The sequence below is a fragment of the Ochotona curzoniae genome, unplaced genomic scaffold (assembly GCF_017591425.1).
Source record: "Ochotona curzoniae isolate NIBS_2020 unplaced genomic scaffold, NIBS_Ocur_1.0 contig_1, whole genome shotgun sequence".
Taxonomy (NCBI): Eukaryota; Metazoa; Chordata; class Mammalia; order Lagomorpha; family Ochotonidae; genus Ochotona; species Ochotona curzoniae.
The window spans coordinates 43,021,871-43,037,642 of NW_024464918.1; the positions used below are offsets into that span (position 1 = coordinate 43,021,871).

Here is a 15,772-nt window from a genome sequence, read left to right on the forward strand (position 1 = left end):
GGCCTGTACGGTCCATCCAGACTGTACCATGTTTTAGAATTTCCTTCCTCTATAATCCTGAACCATATCCTGTTGCATGTGTACCATGCTTCACTCTTCCATCAGTACAGACTTGAATGGCTTCCTTGTTTTAGCTAGTGGGAACATGTTGCTGGGAACATGGGTACACATTCATGTTTGCAAGACTGCCATCTATCAGGCATATAATCTCAAATGCAACATGCAATCCTATGGAAATCCTATTTTTTTAAAGTTTTTTTTTTTATTGCAAAGTCAGATATACAGAGAGGAGGAGAGACAGAGAGGAAGATCTTCCGTCAGATGATTCACTCCCCAAGTGAGCACTACGGCCGGTGCTGAGCCAATCCGAAGCCAGGAGTTTCTTTTTGGTCTCCCATGTGAGTGCAGGGTCCCAAGGCTTTGGGCCATCATCGATTGCTTTCCTAGGCCACAAGCAGGGAGCTGGATGGGTGGGGTGAGGGAATGGTTGTTTAGGAAAATTGTGGTGAGTTGAGATTGAGTGTAGGTTAATAGGGAATAAAGGAATGAAAAGGGTTTGAAGTGGGGTTTGTAGGTGGGTGGTAGGGTGTGGGGTGGGTAGATTTTGTGTTTGGTGTGTGGTGGTGAGGAATTGAAGTGGTGAGATAGAAAGATTTAGAAGTATTATGAATTGGAGGGGGGGTGAATTTGAATGGTTAATGGTTAATGGAGGATGAGATATATATGGTTGATGGGTAGATGAGGGAGGTGGGAGATGGAAGGGGGAAGGAGATGGGATATTTGGAGGATGGTTGGTGGTTATGATATGTGAGGGGTAATGTAAAAGGGATGGAGTTGGTGTGTAGGGGGGGAGTTGGTGATAAAGTTGGAGTGTGATTTGGAGGGAAGAATGGAGTAGGGGGTGTGTTGGATGGGATATGGTGGTATGATTTGTATTGAAATAATTATGTTTTTATTGGGTGAAGTGGGGGGAGTTAGAAGTTAATTATAGAGGGGTGGGGAGTATGAGGGGTGTTTTGGGATGGGATGAATAAGTTTGATTGGTGGGTTGTTAGATAGGAATGAGAAGGGGGGTGTGTGTGGATTGATAAAAGGGATGTTGGGGTGTGGTATGATGATGGGTTGGGGGAGGTGATGAAAGGGGATGGAGGAGTTGTTTTTTGGGTGGGATTGTTAGTTAAAGTTGGTGTTTTGATGTGGGGGGGTTGGTGTTGGTGTGAGGATTGTAATAATGTTATATGTAGGGTATGGTTGAATTTTTGTTGGGTTGTTAGTGATGTGTTGGGGAAATGGAGGGGGAGGGATGGAGTATAATGATTGGGGGGAGGGGGGGTGATATTTGTGGGGTTGTTGGTTGGTGGAGTTGGGAAGGGAGTTGATAGCGTAAGTGTGAGATATTAGTTAAATAGAAAATTCAGTTGTTGTGTTTATTGTGCTATGTACTGTGGTGTGTGATGGCCCATCACATCCTTGTGGTGAGAGGGACTATGACTGAATCATTCATTTCTACCCCTTCTTCCCAACGCACACATACACATACATGTACGTACATGCACAGATGTGCATGGCCTGAAAACAGCCCACAGGAGGGTAAACACATTGTCTGGGCTGCCCAGAGCTAGGTGCTAACTAGGCCCTTGCCACTAAGGTAGTCGTGCTGGCCAGCCCTGCAGCAAAGTCCTTGAGTAACTCAGCTTCTGCTTCCCCCCACACCCTTCAATCAACAGCTCAAGGAACCACAAAGCCATCTTTTATGGCTATCACACTGGCTGGGCTGCAGAAGCACACATAAGGCCGTTTCTCAGAGATGAAGGTTGCAATGGGGAAAGATTGGCTTTGACTGGGGAAGAGGGTGGTGCAAGATTGCCAGACGCCTTTGTAACTGCTGACTGCAGCCCCACAGGTCTGGAACCAGCTCCAAGTCAAATACATATACCCTGCCCAGAGCAGGCTCAGCCCCGTCCCTGGCTACAGCGATAACCTCGCTGCCTCCACTGGAAAGATAAGGAAGCAAAGGCATAGAAAGGGTAACTGAGCCATGCAGACATTCACAGGGGAGTCAGGAGTTAACCACAGGGGGCTAACACTCAGTTCACAAACCCTTAAAGGCTCTGGGTGACTGAATCTCCCCAACTGAGGTATTCATTATCTCCTAGACAGAGAAAAAAATTGCTAAGTGATCTCACCATTATAATAACAGCATGGAACTCATTAGAGCGTATGGACAAACAAGCTAGCCACTGGCTCGCTACCTTAGTCTCATGGCATGGTTCCATTGAAGGTTTTGGTTTAGTTGTTTGCAAGTGAATCAGAATGCTCACGGCATGTATCCATCTGTCATTTTGCTGGGCCCAAACTTATAGCAGCACTGGGAGGCTGGTCCAAACTACTGGAAATAAGCACTCCAGTAAGTAAGGAAAGTGTTGCTCAGTGGCTATATTTCAACATGGCTTTGTTGGCATCACTTGTCACCTTCCCTGGATTTCTTAGGAAGTCACATTTACAAAGAACGACTTTCTATGGAGGATAGTTCCTTGAAAAATAAGCCAACATGTGTTGACAATAGGAGGGAGAGAAAGATAAGAAGTGGAGGCTAGTGTTAGTTCATGAGCCAAAAAACCCGAAAGTTTAGGATAAACCATACAGTAGAAGATTAAGTCAACGGGCACTCAAATTTACAAGGGACAAAATCCACCTAATTCCTAAACAATAACAGGAGAAAGCAGTCTATGAAATCACTTGGAGCAATCAACAACCACAATAACAAACAAGCAACATTTCAGTTGACCAAGAAAAAAAAAAAACTCAAGATGTTGAAAAGCATCTGACCCCTAAGACGAAAATGGAACCCTCAATGGAAATAGAGTTTGGGTGTAGAGCAATTACTGGAGTGAAGCCTTTCCAGACACACACACTTAAGGATCACTAGATCTTCACACCTGAGTCTGGAGAGGCACAGAGGCCTCCTGGGAAATCCCTGCTCACCCCATCAACCTACTCATCCTCCATCCAGCTTTACCCCAATGGGCAGCCAGCCCATTTCAGTTGGGATGTCATGCTGGTGGGCCACCTTGTGGTGGAAAGGATTACTGCAAGCAACTGACCCCAGGGCTTCTATTTTGGTTTCACTAAACTCATTAATTCATCCAATGACTTGTAGAGTGTCTGATGCTGTGAACATAATAGAGAACAAGAGAGGGTCCTTCCTTCAGGAGCTGCATAGTGGGGCAATTACATAAAATATGAGTTGTAGATCAAGATACACGTGGAGCAACAAGAAGATAAGGTAGGAGGGGTCGTAATCCAAGTGCCATCAATGCTGGGTCTGAGGGTGAGCAAACATTTTTTAAGCAAAGGAGGAGAGGGGAAAGGATGGCCTTATAGACAGAGGGAGCAGCCTGCCTAAGAGTCGGGTGTCAAGACAGTAAGCACACTAAGGGCTAGCCCTGTGACACACAGTGTAAAGCCACCATCTACAAGCACTGGCATCCCATACAGGCACCGTTGGTGCCCTGGCTGTTCCATTTCTGAACCACTCCCTGCTGATGGCCTAGGAAAGCACACAGTCTAATTGTCCAAGTTCCTGCCACCCAGGTGGGAGACCCAGATAAACATCTTGATTCCTGTGCTTCAGCATGGCCTAGCCTTGGCCATTGTAGCTATCTGGGGGGTGAGCCAGTAGATAGAAGATCTCTCTCTTTCTCTAATACTGACTTTCTAATAGAGAGACACCTGGCTTTGCTAGGTGTTAAGCTTTGCTGAGAACCTGGAACTTCATTCTTGGGGCTGTGAGAACCATTCATTACCAGGGAAAGGTCAAAAAAGCCCATAGAATTTGAGTATCTCCCAGGCATACACCTCTTACCTCTTAGAGCCCTCCCATTGTAACCCACATGCTGAGGAGGGCAGTGATGTTATTCTTTAATTTGTGTTTTCTCCCCTCGCCTATGTTGCTCATTCACATGCCCTTGGTCTCTTTTTTCCTTCCATCAGCAAAGAAATGTGCCGTGTGTTGCAATCATTCCTTAACCTGGGCAGAGCTTCAGTTTCTGCTGGAGGAACTCTGGAAAAGCCAAACTCCTTTCTTGGGCCAAAGTCCATGAAGGGAGGCGGAGGCCACTCTCGGGGGAAACCTGGGGGCTCTCATGCATGGACATCCTAGGGACGCTTGGGTCACATGGCAGCTTCCCAAACCTACTCAGTCCTCACTCAAGGGACGAGGGTTTTGGCAGGGCCATCTGCACATGGGGTGAGCCTGGGGCTCATTCAGGTGAGCAGCACAAATGTGGTGGTCAGAGCCCAGGTTCTGGAATGCAGTCCCGCTCACCGTCCAGTCTCAGACCTGTCTTGTCCTGGGTATGACTCAGCTGTTTGATCTCAAACCAGTTACTTCATCTCCCTAGCCACTGCTTCCTATTTCTTGAAAAAACAGGACTAAGTATCATAAAAAATCTATTTGATGCTGTCACTGGGAAGATTAGATGAGGTTATGTGCCAATGTTCTTGGCACTGGATCTACGATACAGGAAATGTTCAATAAAGGTTAAAGAACAAACACAGTCAGGGGCCCAGCGTGGTAGCCTGGTGACTAAAGTCCTCATCTTGCAAGCACCAGAATCCCATATCAGTGCCAATTCATATCCTGGCTGCTCCGCTTCCCTTCCAGCTTCTTGCTTGTGACCTGGGAAAGCGGCAGAGGATGACCCAAAGCCTTGGGACACTGCACTTGAATGAGAGACCTAAAAGAAGCTCCTGGCTCCTAGCTTCAGATCAGCTCAGCTCTGGCTGCTGTGGCCACTTGGGGAGTGAACCAGCAGATGGAAGACCTGTCTCTGTCTCTCCTGCTCTCTATAGATCTAACTTTCCAATAAATGAATACATCTTTTTAAAAAAAAGAAAGAAAGAAAGTCAGGTCTCAGTCTACATCTTGGTCATAAAGAGCTTAAAGGTTCATGGCAGGTGGCAGGTCTGGGAAACAGGAGCCAGGAGCTTCTTTCGGGTCTCTCATGCAGGCTTGGGTCATCCCACTGCTTTCTTTTTTTTTTTTTTTAAGATTTATTTTATTTTTATTGGAAAGGCGGATAAACTGAGAGGAAGACCTGTCCAATGATTCACTTCCCAGGCGGCCGCAGCGGCTGGAGCTGAGTCAATCCAAAGCCAGGAGCCTCTTCCGGGTCTCCCACGCAGGTGCAGGGTCCCAAAGCTTTGGGCCGTCCTTGATTGCTTTCCCGGGCCACAAGCAGGGATCTGGATGGGAAGCGGGGCTGCTGGGATTAGAACCGGCGCCTATATGGGATCCCGGGCGTGCAACGTGAGGACCTTAACCACTGCGCCATCGCGCCGGGCCCCCCACTGCTTTCTTAAGCCCCAAGCAAGGAGTTGGATGGAAAGTGGAATAGCCAGGATACTAACAGGTGCCCATATGAGTTCCCAGTGCTTGCAAGGTGAGGATTTGGCCATTGGGTCATCGCGCTGGGTCCTCTGGTTTGCCCTTTTTCCACCACAGCCTGCATACACTACTCAGTGTACTCACTCCTGACACATGTCTCTTAGGCCTCCCACATGGGAAGCAGGGGAGGATGCTAAGAAGGAAAAAGCCCACAGTCAGTTCCATGAGTTCCGTAAGTCATGTCCATAATGGGTGGCATCCACGTGACACAAGAGCTTGTTAGACACATGGATTCACAGGGCCCCTCCTACAGAAGACTCGGACATGATGTAAACCTGAAACTGGGACCACAGACAGGAATGTGAAATGATGTGAACACTTCGAGAAACACCCGGGTAATTCCTAAATGGTTCAACACAGAACTGCCATGGCAACCTACCAGTTCCACTCCTGCCAACAGAAGTCAAAAACAAATATGCACAGAATCACAATACATGAACTCATTCTAAAATGTTCATAGTGACATCATTATCATAATCCCAAAGTGAGAACAATGCAAATGTTTATGAACTGAATAATATAAAAGTTATTAACATACAACGGAATATTCTCAAAAAAAGAGAAATAGACTACCAATGCAAGCTACATTATAGATGGTCCTTGTGAGTCTTATGCTAGAGAAGGAAGTCAGTCACAAAACGCCACTCATTCTGTGATTCCATTGGTATGAATATTGAGTAAAATCTGCCAGAGTCAGAAACACACTATTGGTGGTCTAGAGCTGAGAAGGAAAGGGGTGCTGAGAGAGGAGAGTGAAGAGTTGGGAATTTCTAGAATTCACTGTGGCGTTAGATGTGCAACTCTGTAAATGTATTAGGAGATATTGAAATGTACACTCTAAAGGGTTGAATTTCATGGTACCTTAACTGCACATGAGAGGCTGCTAAAGGGGCCCGTGCTGGGGCATTACACGTTAAGCTGCCTCCTGCTGGAGCTGGTTTCCCACATTGCTGGTTTAAGTGTTAGCAGTTCTATTCTCAATCCAGCTTCCTACTAATGGCCTAGGAAAGCAGAGGAGGATGGTCAAAGGTCTTAGACACCTGCACCCATAGAAGATCTGTCTTTCTCTTCTCTCTCTCTCTCTCTCTCTCTCTGTAACTCTGAATTTCAATTAAAATACATCTTTAAAACAACAACAAAATGATGCCACCTGAAGCACAGGTGCTTCTGATCCAGCTTCCTGCTAAAGGCCTGGGAAATCAGCAAAGGATGATCCAAGTGCTTGGGCCCCTGCATCCACACAGTGTACCTGGAAAAAACTCCAGGGTCCTAGCTTCATCCCGGCCCAGCCCCAGCCTTTGCAGCCATTTTGGGGAGTGAATAAGCAGATGAAGAATGACATCCTTCCCTCTCCTCCCTCAACATGGTCCTAACTCTGCCTTTCAAAAAAATTTGTTTTTTAAGAGTCTGTTAAAACACATGAAATTATATCCAAAATTGACTTCAGAGGTGGGAACATGACCCACCAAACCCAACCACATTAAAGATAGGCAGAACACCGGGAGAACACCCTTTATTTGCTACATACAGCCAAGCCTGAGGGTAGACAGTAAATCCTTCAGATCCATGAGCCACCTGGGGTGGCTATTTGACATGTTCAACTCAGAGAGTGCTGACTACATGGGACATGCAAAGCACTTGCCCACCCCAAGGGTATAATGCAAGCTCCTTCCTTGGGTGCTGTGTCCATCAGGAGGCACTCTTCGACAAGACCCTTGAGTTAAACAGCAGAACCCCCTCCGCAAATAATTTCATTCTGTCCTCTCCTCCTTGTCTACATGGGGAAGACTGAGGGCCTAAGAGTAGCAAGGACTTGCCCTGAGACAAACACACAGATTAAACTGGGGTATTGTGCCTTGCCTCTGTCAACAGATACACCCATACCACGGGGCGATAACAGCCACAGGCAGTGCCAAAGTGGTGGCAAAGGCTCTTTCTCAAGGACACCTGCTGCAGAGAGATGACTGCCCCCTCCTTGTGCAAAGGGACCCCAATGTCCTTTCTCATGTCTCAGTCAAGCAGAAGGGTTTTCCAGAGGAGACAGAAAGCAGGGGAAGGAAACACTCCAGGATTCCCATTGCCCTGTGTGAATGCTGCCTGGATGTTGGCAGCAAGTTCTTTCTATGAAGATTGATTTCAGGCAAGGTGGGGCTCCTCTTGACACACCCTGGGGTGGGGTAGGGGACTAAAGCTTCCTCTGGGGAAACATACTGGGACCAGTCTCAAATGGACAATGGGATAGAGAATTTCTGTTCTTATGGGCTGTGTCAGGTGGAGTTCGCAGGGCAAGCACCAAACACTTGGAGAAGGATGACTTGGGAAGGCAAATGCAAGCTGCCCCAGTGGGTCTGAGACTCGAGCAGCAGGCTTGGACCAGCAGGAAGCCCTGCAGGGCCCAGCAGCAGGAAGCAGAAAGAGAAGGCATTGCCTTTCATAGGGACAAAAGTCAGCTATAAATGGGCACTGCCAACAGAGACCATCAGAGAATTTGCCACCACTCACCTCCCATGCATCTAGGAGGACCTGACCCCTCCAGCTCCAAACGTGCTGGGAAGCTGGGGGAGGGGTGGGGAGGAGCAACAACTCTCCCTGCTCCTAGACAGTGGGAGAAGTAATCCCCCTTTGTGGAAGGCAGGTGCTTTGAGGAGGACCAAGACCTGCTGCAGACCTTAACTAAGAGCTGCCTACCAGCCAGCCCAAATAGCCAGGAGCTGGGAGACCGCACCTTCAGAGTCAGCTTGTGGCTGAGGCTGCAAACTAGTCCCATCCAGCTCCCCTAGCACCACAGTTGGCAAACCAAGGGCAATCAAGCACAGCACTGGAGTGTGTACACATGAATGAAGAGCTATCTGCTTATATCTACATGTCCTGGAGCCACCATAGTGATGTGAGGTGTCTTTTCCCTTTCCCAAATTCCCCGAGAAACAAATGAAGACCCAGCTGAATGGAACACACTTTGATCAAAAAAGGGGAGTGTTGGGGACAGTGCAGTGTTGTAACAGGCTAATTTTCTGCCTGCTGATGCCAGCACCACAATGGGCATACACTCATATCCTAGCTGCTGCACTTTCCAATCCAGCTCCATGCTTTTGGCTCAGGAAAGCAGCCGAGGATGTCCCAAGTCTTCCACGTAGGAGGTCTAAAAGAAGGTCCTGCCTCTCAGCTTTGAACCAGCCCAGCTCTGGCAATTGCAGCCATTTGGGGAAAAAACCAGAAGACAGGAGATCTCTCTGAGCACGTGCACATGTGTATATGTGTGTAACTCTGACTTTCCAATTAAAATGAATAAATCTCAAAAAAAAAAAGGAAGTGGATTGTTTAGGAAGTTGGGATGACACTTGGGGCTCACCTACGGGGAAGGGACTGAGGACTCAATTTAGAGGGGCAATTGAGCTGCCTCTCTTCCACAGCGCCCTCATGTGGTAGATCCAACAACCACAAGCTGCCAACCTTTCCAGCTTCCGAACTTTTCTTCCTTCGAGATAAACAGGAATTAGAACAGTCCTTTGTCCTAAGTACCTATCCTGGGAAAGGAGAATTCCAAGTTGGGAAGAAGGAGAGGAGGTGGGAGCAGGTCTCAAATCTCTGTATTTTTAGTAAAATAAATAAATAGTGACACAGCGTCTAAGTGACAACAGACTTGTTAGATTCACTTGGAAACTGACTCCTACTAGCAACAATCGTCCAGCTGCCTTCCAATCCATTTCAGTTGTCTGTGTGTTTGACCATGAGGATATCATGCTCCTGCTTGCCCACTGCCCTGCTCAAGGTCAGACACACTGTGTCATTGCTATTTCCTTCATCAAAAAGGGACATTAGGTGTTCATGTATGGAGATAAGAAAGGAGATAAAAACCCTTGACCTTCATATCCCCTCTAATCCTGGGCAGGATTTATATGAAACTCACTTTGCACTGGGAGTCCTGATCCTCGGTCCCAATGTCACCACTAACTTGGTGTACAACCTTGAGTAAGTTGCTGGAGGTCTCTGAACCCCACATCCAGACTCAGTCAAAATAATTCTGCTTTTGGCCCACTGGAGAAGCCTGATTAGTCTGAATGGCATTCAGGTTGTAGAGGCGGGGAAAAGACAAAACAAGTGCTGGCAATAAGTAATTGCAGGGAGGATTCCCACTGTGGTGTAGGTGTTTTTTGTTTTTTGTTGTTTTGTTTTGTTGTCTGCAGTTGGGAAATGAGTGATAGGGTTTGGGTTCAGACAAAACAGTCCTTAGAGGGTCAGTGTCAGTGCAGCAGGTAAGATGCTGCTGAGGAAGTCACAGCCCACATGTGAGGACCTGCTTAGAGTTCCCGCTCTGATTCACGCTCCTGCTGCTGTACACCCTGGGCACCAGCAGGTGATAGTTCAAGTAGTTTGGGTCCTGACACCCACACAGGAGACCCAGACTGTGTTCCCAGCTTCTGGCTTCAGCCTGGCTTAGCCCTAGCTGTTGCAGGCATTTGAGGAGTGAACCAGCAGATAGAATATTTCAGTGTGTCTATTTCTTTGCCTCTCAAATAAACTAAAAATAAATTTAAAAGTTAAAAATTAAGAAGAAAAGAAAGGCAGCTGGTAGAAAGTTTCTTTCTATGTGCGTTGTGTGTGGCTCTGTGACCCTGCCTGTTTCCATCCCTCTGTCAGCTCTTCCTGAGTTTCTGGCTCTCCCTGCCCCCAACCTTCTCGCACCTTGTCTCAGCCGAGTGTTTGCATGGGTGGCAGCTCGGGGCCCTTTTCCAGTAGCTCTGCCTTCCTGTCACAGCTGTGGTTGACAAGATCAGACCGAGCCAAGACCGCCTCCAGCTCCAGGCTCAGAAGGCAGAGCCTATGAGTGGCTGACAAGGCTCAGGAGGGTACAACACAGGACCACCATGACAGATTAGGGCAAAATGGCTCCAGGCTACCACACTCCATCTCTGTAGAGGTGGTGAGGTTCTGCCAGCTCTCGGTGGGTGGGTGGGCACTTTCAGGCCTACTCTAACAACACAAGTTCCCCTAACTCAGCCCCATCTGCAGCCTTTGGTACAAATGCTGACTCCCCCACCTACTCACGGGATCACTGGGGGCAAGATCATGAATCTCTTCAAACTCCAATTTCTTGGTTAGGAAATGTCTATAATTAGGGAATGAGTTGATATGGAGTGGAATCTACCAATCTAGTCACCACAGGCTTTTGTATGGCTTGTGAGCTAAGGGTAGAATTTTTTAAATACCTATTTATTCATTTGAAAATCAGAATTAGAGTGAGAAAGAGAGAGAGAAGCATTTTCTATCTATTGGTTCAGTGCCAGTGGCCACTATAGTGGTCAGAGCTGAGCCAGGCCACTATGAGAGAGCTGGATTGGAAGTGGAGTGGCTGAGACACAAACCAGTGCTACGTGGGATGTCAAAGTCACTGACTACAATACAACACCATGAACCTAAGTATAGATTTTATATCTTTAATGGTAGGAGGGAAAAGTCAAAAAGCATTATTTCATGACAGTTAAGATGATATGAAATTCAAACTTCATCAATAAAGCTTTGTTGGCACACAGCTCTGCCATGCACTGACATATTGCCTATGGTCACTTTTGTACTATAGTGGCAAAGAGTCAAGTGGTTGTATGAGCCAGTATGCATGGCACAGGGTTAAGAGTACAAGCTATCTGTTTTGCCACTTACTAGTTGTGTGGCTTTGGAAACGTCAATTAATTCCCACGTGCATCAACTTCTATGAGGACAATGTGTCAGACATTCAGCCTAGCAGTCAAGATGCCTGTCTTCCACCTGAAGGTGCCATGGCTCAACCCCCACCTCCAGCCCCCGAGCCCAGCTTCCCACTCAGGTGGACCCTGGGAGACAGTGGGGTAGTCCAAGGGCCCCACAGGGGCCGCCCCCTGGAGGCCTGGGTTGAGGTCAACTTCAGCCCTCTCAGTCATCAAGTGACTTTGGGGAGTGAACCAGTAGATGGGATCTGTCTCTTTGTCTTCCAGATAATTTGTAAATGGAGATAGCAATTGTTATAATGGGTGGTTTTGAGGACTATATGTGTTAAAATTTATAAAGCACTGGACCAATGTCTGCTTAGAATATTATGCAAATATAGAAATGAGATTATGTATATGAAGAATCAAGCTTTTAACTTGTTTTGGATTTGATATGGAGCAGAATCAAAAGGAACAGTGGCTTTGTCCCTAGTACTATCCTGGGCATACTTTCTATCTATATGGGAGTGTGCTTCTCTCAGTCTATGTAAAGGGGCAAAATGCGGCATAAGTTTAGGAAGTTAAGTGGGCTGTGGGTGAGGGATAGGGGGACTCGGACAGGACACCCAACCCCTGAGTCTCTGAGACCACAAGGAATGTAATTATATCCCAAGGCTGGGTGATTCCAGGAGTCGCCAGATAGGCTCACTTTCACCCCTAGGGAGCAGATTAAGGTTTTTCCGGCTGCTGATAAAGTAGAATTCTTTCCCTGCAGCAGGGCACATCCTCTGGGCACACTTTGGCCAAGGAAGAGTTGGGTGAGTTCTACCTGAGAACATGTGCAAGCCAGGAGCCAATGCCAGTCCATCTGCTGCTCTCGGGGCAAGAGATGATGGGAGTGGGGGACTGATGGGAAGGTCCGGAGACATCTCCAGCTGTATCCACATGCCTCTTACCTGCCCCGAATGCCACGTGAGCTGAGCAGAGTAAAGGCCAAGATGTCTCCTCCCTCTTTCTACAAGACCTATTTCTGTTAATGCAGCCTGACAGTGCATTCACTCCAGCTAAGCATTATGCTTTATATTTACATGGTTTTTGTATATGCTGCTAATAAGTCAGGTCTCTCTTCTGATCACTGGAGATCTTCCAACTTCTCTCCCACCTTTGCAGAACCATTTGTAACCTGACATTGCAATCTTTCTAAGACTCTGAGAGTTAAAAGTCTTGTCCTCTTGGAAGACAGCGGTGATCAAAGAGCAGACAAGGAATTAGCTCTCATTTATAGGTTTTGTTTTTGCTTGCTTGTTTATTTGTTTTGATTCTTCAATCGTGACCAAGCATCCAAGTATTGCACTTAGGCAATACTTTCCAGCTCATCATCTGGTATAGTTGGGGCATTTGCTCTTGATAGAACCCTGGGAGTCCAATTCTGCTCTCCCACAGCCACTCCCTTTACAGTACCCCACTGGCATACATCTCAAGCCTTCGTTGGATAGTCCAAATAGCACTTATTATGTTGGTTGCTTTGAGTCACAACAGGCAGAGTGCTAATATAGCCTGACTCCACTATAAAAGGGAAGTTTCCTGATTATGTGTGTGACATGAACAAGATTTTCTGGCATTAGGCCCGGCTGTGTCCCGTAGTTTAGGGTTTCTCTATCTCTTTGCCTTGTGTTAGCTTTCATTCTCAGAGAAGCTTTTCCCTAGGGGTGATTGAAATCCCCAGGCTCATTTCTGATAGCTGGTGGAAATAGAATTTTTATCCCTAAGGAATTCAAACATGAGGCCTAGGACTTGCCTTTCACGGAACAAAGCAGGAGTTTTTGGTCTCTAAATCGGGCCTTGGGCAAAAGGCTTTGCACACAGCAATGGAATAGGCCAAAGGTGTACATTCTGGGAAAGGAGGCCACAGGAGAGCTGGGCATGAGGTGAGCATCTGGCCCAGCAATTAAGATGTTCACAGTCCTAATCCAAGTATCTGGGTTCGAGTCCAGCTGTTCTGCTTCTGATCCAGCTCTCTACTAATGCATCTGGGAAAGCAGCAGAAGATGGTCTGAGTACTTGGGCCTCTGCCACACATGCAGGAGACCTGAATGGAGTTCTAGGTTACTGGCTTTGGCTTAGCCCCACCTTGGCTGCTGATGTCATTTAGCGAGTGAATCAGTGGATAGAAGATCTGTGTGTGTGTTTCTCCCTGTCACTTGGCCTTTCAAATAAATCTCCTTAAAAATTTTTCCGAGAAATTCTGCCTGTGGAGATGGTGCTTCAATAGATCTGATATGGATTCTGCTTCTAAACTGGCTGAAGCAAAGACATTTTAAAAAATGATAAAATAAAAAGAAAAAGGAATAGGTTGATTCATGTACCTGAATAGCCCATATAGACTTCAGGCATGGCTGGATCCAGGAACTTATAACCTATCACCAGCCATGCCTATTCCCTCCTGCACAGACATACACATTGAGACCTGCCTCTATGTTGGCTTTATTCTTAGCCAACAGCTAGCAGTCCAGGATCTCAGAGCAACCCCTCTTTCAGAGTCCTCACAAATCCCTGGGGGTGCCACTCCAGCTGGCTCCTGCCCCTGCACTGACCCCTCAGCCTGCAACTGGCTGGGCTTGGGATAAATCTGCCCCCTGAAGTTCCAGGGGATTGCATGGGGCCTCCATTCATACCAGCTGGGGGCCATGGAGGCCTGGCTGGCTCTCTGGAGGAAGATGGGGGGGGGTACTCTGCTCAGTGGAAGCATAGTGGGTGCTGAGCAGCAAGGCACTCCGGAGTACAGAATATGTACTTCTCACCAAGCTGTCTGGTGCATTCTGATTTACAAGCAAGGATGGGGTCAACTGCTGGGAAGATGGCTGGTTTAGGGCTCATGGGAGCCAGACATTCCCTTTCCTCCTAGGAAATTTTCAAACAGAAATGAAAACAAACAAACAAAAAAAATCAAAACAAAAACCAGACACCCAAATGACCCTGTGCTGGTGGAAAGAGGGCTTTGAGACCTCTCACCAACCCCCAAGTAACCCCTAAGGCACCTGAGTCCCTGCCCACCCCTCACCCTTCTCCCCGTGAGTCCCTGGGATCTCACTGCTTCCCTAGGTTCCTCTGGTTTTGGCTCAGCGGTCTTGCATTTGGTGCAGTGGGCAGTGGTGAGAGCTCAGCACTACCTGGTGCTGTTCCCTCCTCCCGCCCTCGCTCCCATCTCAAAAGCAGAGGGGGAGGGGCTGGCTGGCTCAGCAGGTGCAGGTGCATCAGGAGAGCCCCACTTCGGGATGCTCTGGCTTGGAAAGCCTATGCTGGCCTGAGGCCAAATGGGCTCTGCAGAGCTGCGTGGGCGTTGCTGACGCTCCGTCTGCCAGTGACGGTGACGGTGACGGAGGGGATGGCGGCCAGGCCGCATCCATTGCAGTAGTGGGAGAGGCTATGAGGCCATGGCGGCTGGGGAGAGGTGCTGGAGAATGAAGTCAATTTCACACTTTGTTAGTTTGGTTCAGGGCCAATTGAGGCCATCCTGAAACTGGGCTCAGGCTCTCCTGCCTCCTCCCTCCTTCTCTCCCCAGCAGAAAAGGCGGCTCTGAAATGCTTGTTGAGGAGGCAGCAACGCTGCTTTCTGCTCAGAACCCACAGCATCCAAACAAGAAGCGAGAGATTGCTGCAGCCCAGAGCGGCATGCAGAGCTCAGAGGTGAGCCGACAACCAAGGGTGGGGCTTGCTATGTGCTCATTCATTCACTCATTCGTTCTCCCATCATCTGTTCAGTGGACACGTGCAGAAGCCTATTATGGGCCAGCAAACTCGGTTGGGTGCTAAGTTAAAATGAGTATCCTAATGGAGCCTCCTCCTTCAGGCATTTACTCAGTAGCTTTTCACCGAGCACCTACCACCTACTACACACAGTGCTAGGCTCTGGGATGCCAAGTTAGCAGGCAGACATGGCATGGCCCTAGCCCATGAAGTAGACAGAGGGGAGATCATCCAGCAAAAAGGCAACTTCAACACAGAGGCAAAAGCAGCCTAGCAGAGGTGCATCACAGCAGGCTTCCTGGAGGCAGAGCTGCATTCCTGATGCTGAGAAGAGAGCTTAGCAGGGGAGGCTGGGTAGGGAAGAGCAGGGGCCCCAGAGGATCAGATAAGAGTCAGCTCAGCTGGAGTGCAGTGTTGAAGGAGGAAGGATTAGAACACAAAGCCAAGGTCAGAAGCCCTGGGATGAGAGGCAGGGTGAGGTGAGGTCTGTGCAGAAAATAGGAAAGGCACAAGAGGTCTCCAGAGGCTCTTACTGGGTCACATGTAAGTGCTCACAAAACCTCAGTGGGGGCATTCATCGGCAGTGGGTGTGATAAGGGGGTGCTCTGTGAGAGGCCTGGGGGTGTCATCATGCTCTGAGGGGGCTCCCTGGAGGTTAGACATTTGAGAGCCATGGACACAGACTCTACTCAAACAAACCAGGCTTAAAAACCTTCTCTATTCTTAATTCCCACGTGGCCAGCTCTGGGCCTTGGTGCTCCTGCCTGGGACTGGGCTCAGAGCACCCATCTGGTGGGGAAGTGCACTTAGGGCCCTAGAACGGTGTGAGCAGGATGATAAGACACAGGGCAGGGGAGGGGGCAACGTAAAGCAACCCAGTTGCTTCCCGGCTTCT

General features: G+C 48.1%; 1 protein-coding gene across 3 annotated transcripts in view; it reads right to left on the minus strand.

Moving 5' to 3' along the window:
- Window positions 1–5,387: 5,387 nt before the first annotated feature.
- Window positions 5,388–15,772, minus strand: part of ARHGEF37 (Rho guanine nucleotide exchange factor 37) — a 70,802-nt gene continuing 60,417 nt past the window's right edge. For 2 of the 3 annotated variants that reach the window (XM_040972742.1, XM_040972785.1), the window contains one exon: window positions 5,388–5,730. In XM_040972742.1, the coding sequence (XP_040828676.1) occupies window positions 5,683–5,730 (48 nt within the window). In that variant the 3' untranslated portion in view covers window positions 5,388–5,682. Of the gene's footprint in view, window positions 5,731–14,497; window positions 14,585–15,772 lie in introns of those variants that run through there. The other variant, XM_040972804.1, reaches the window with a different exon arrangement.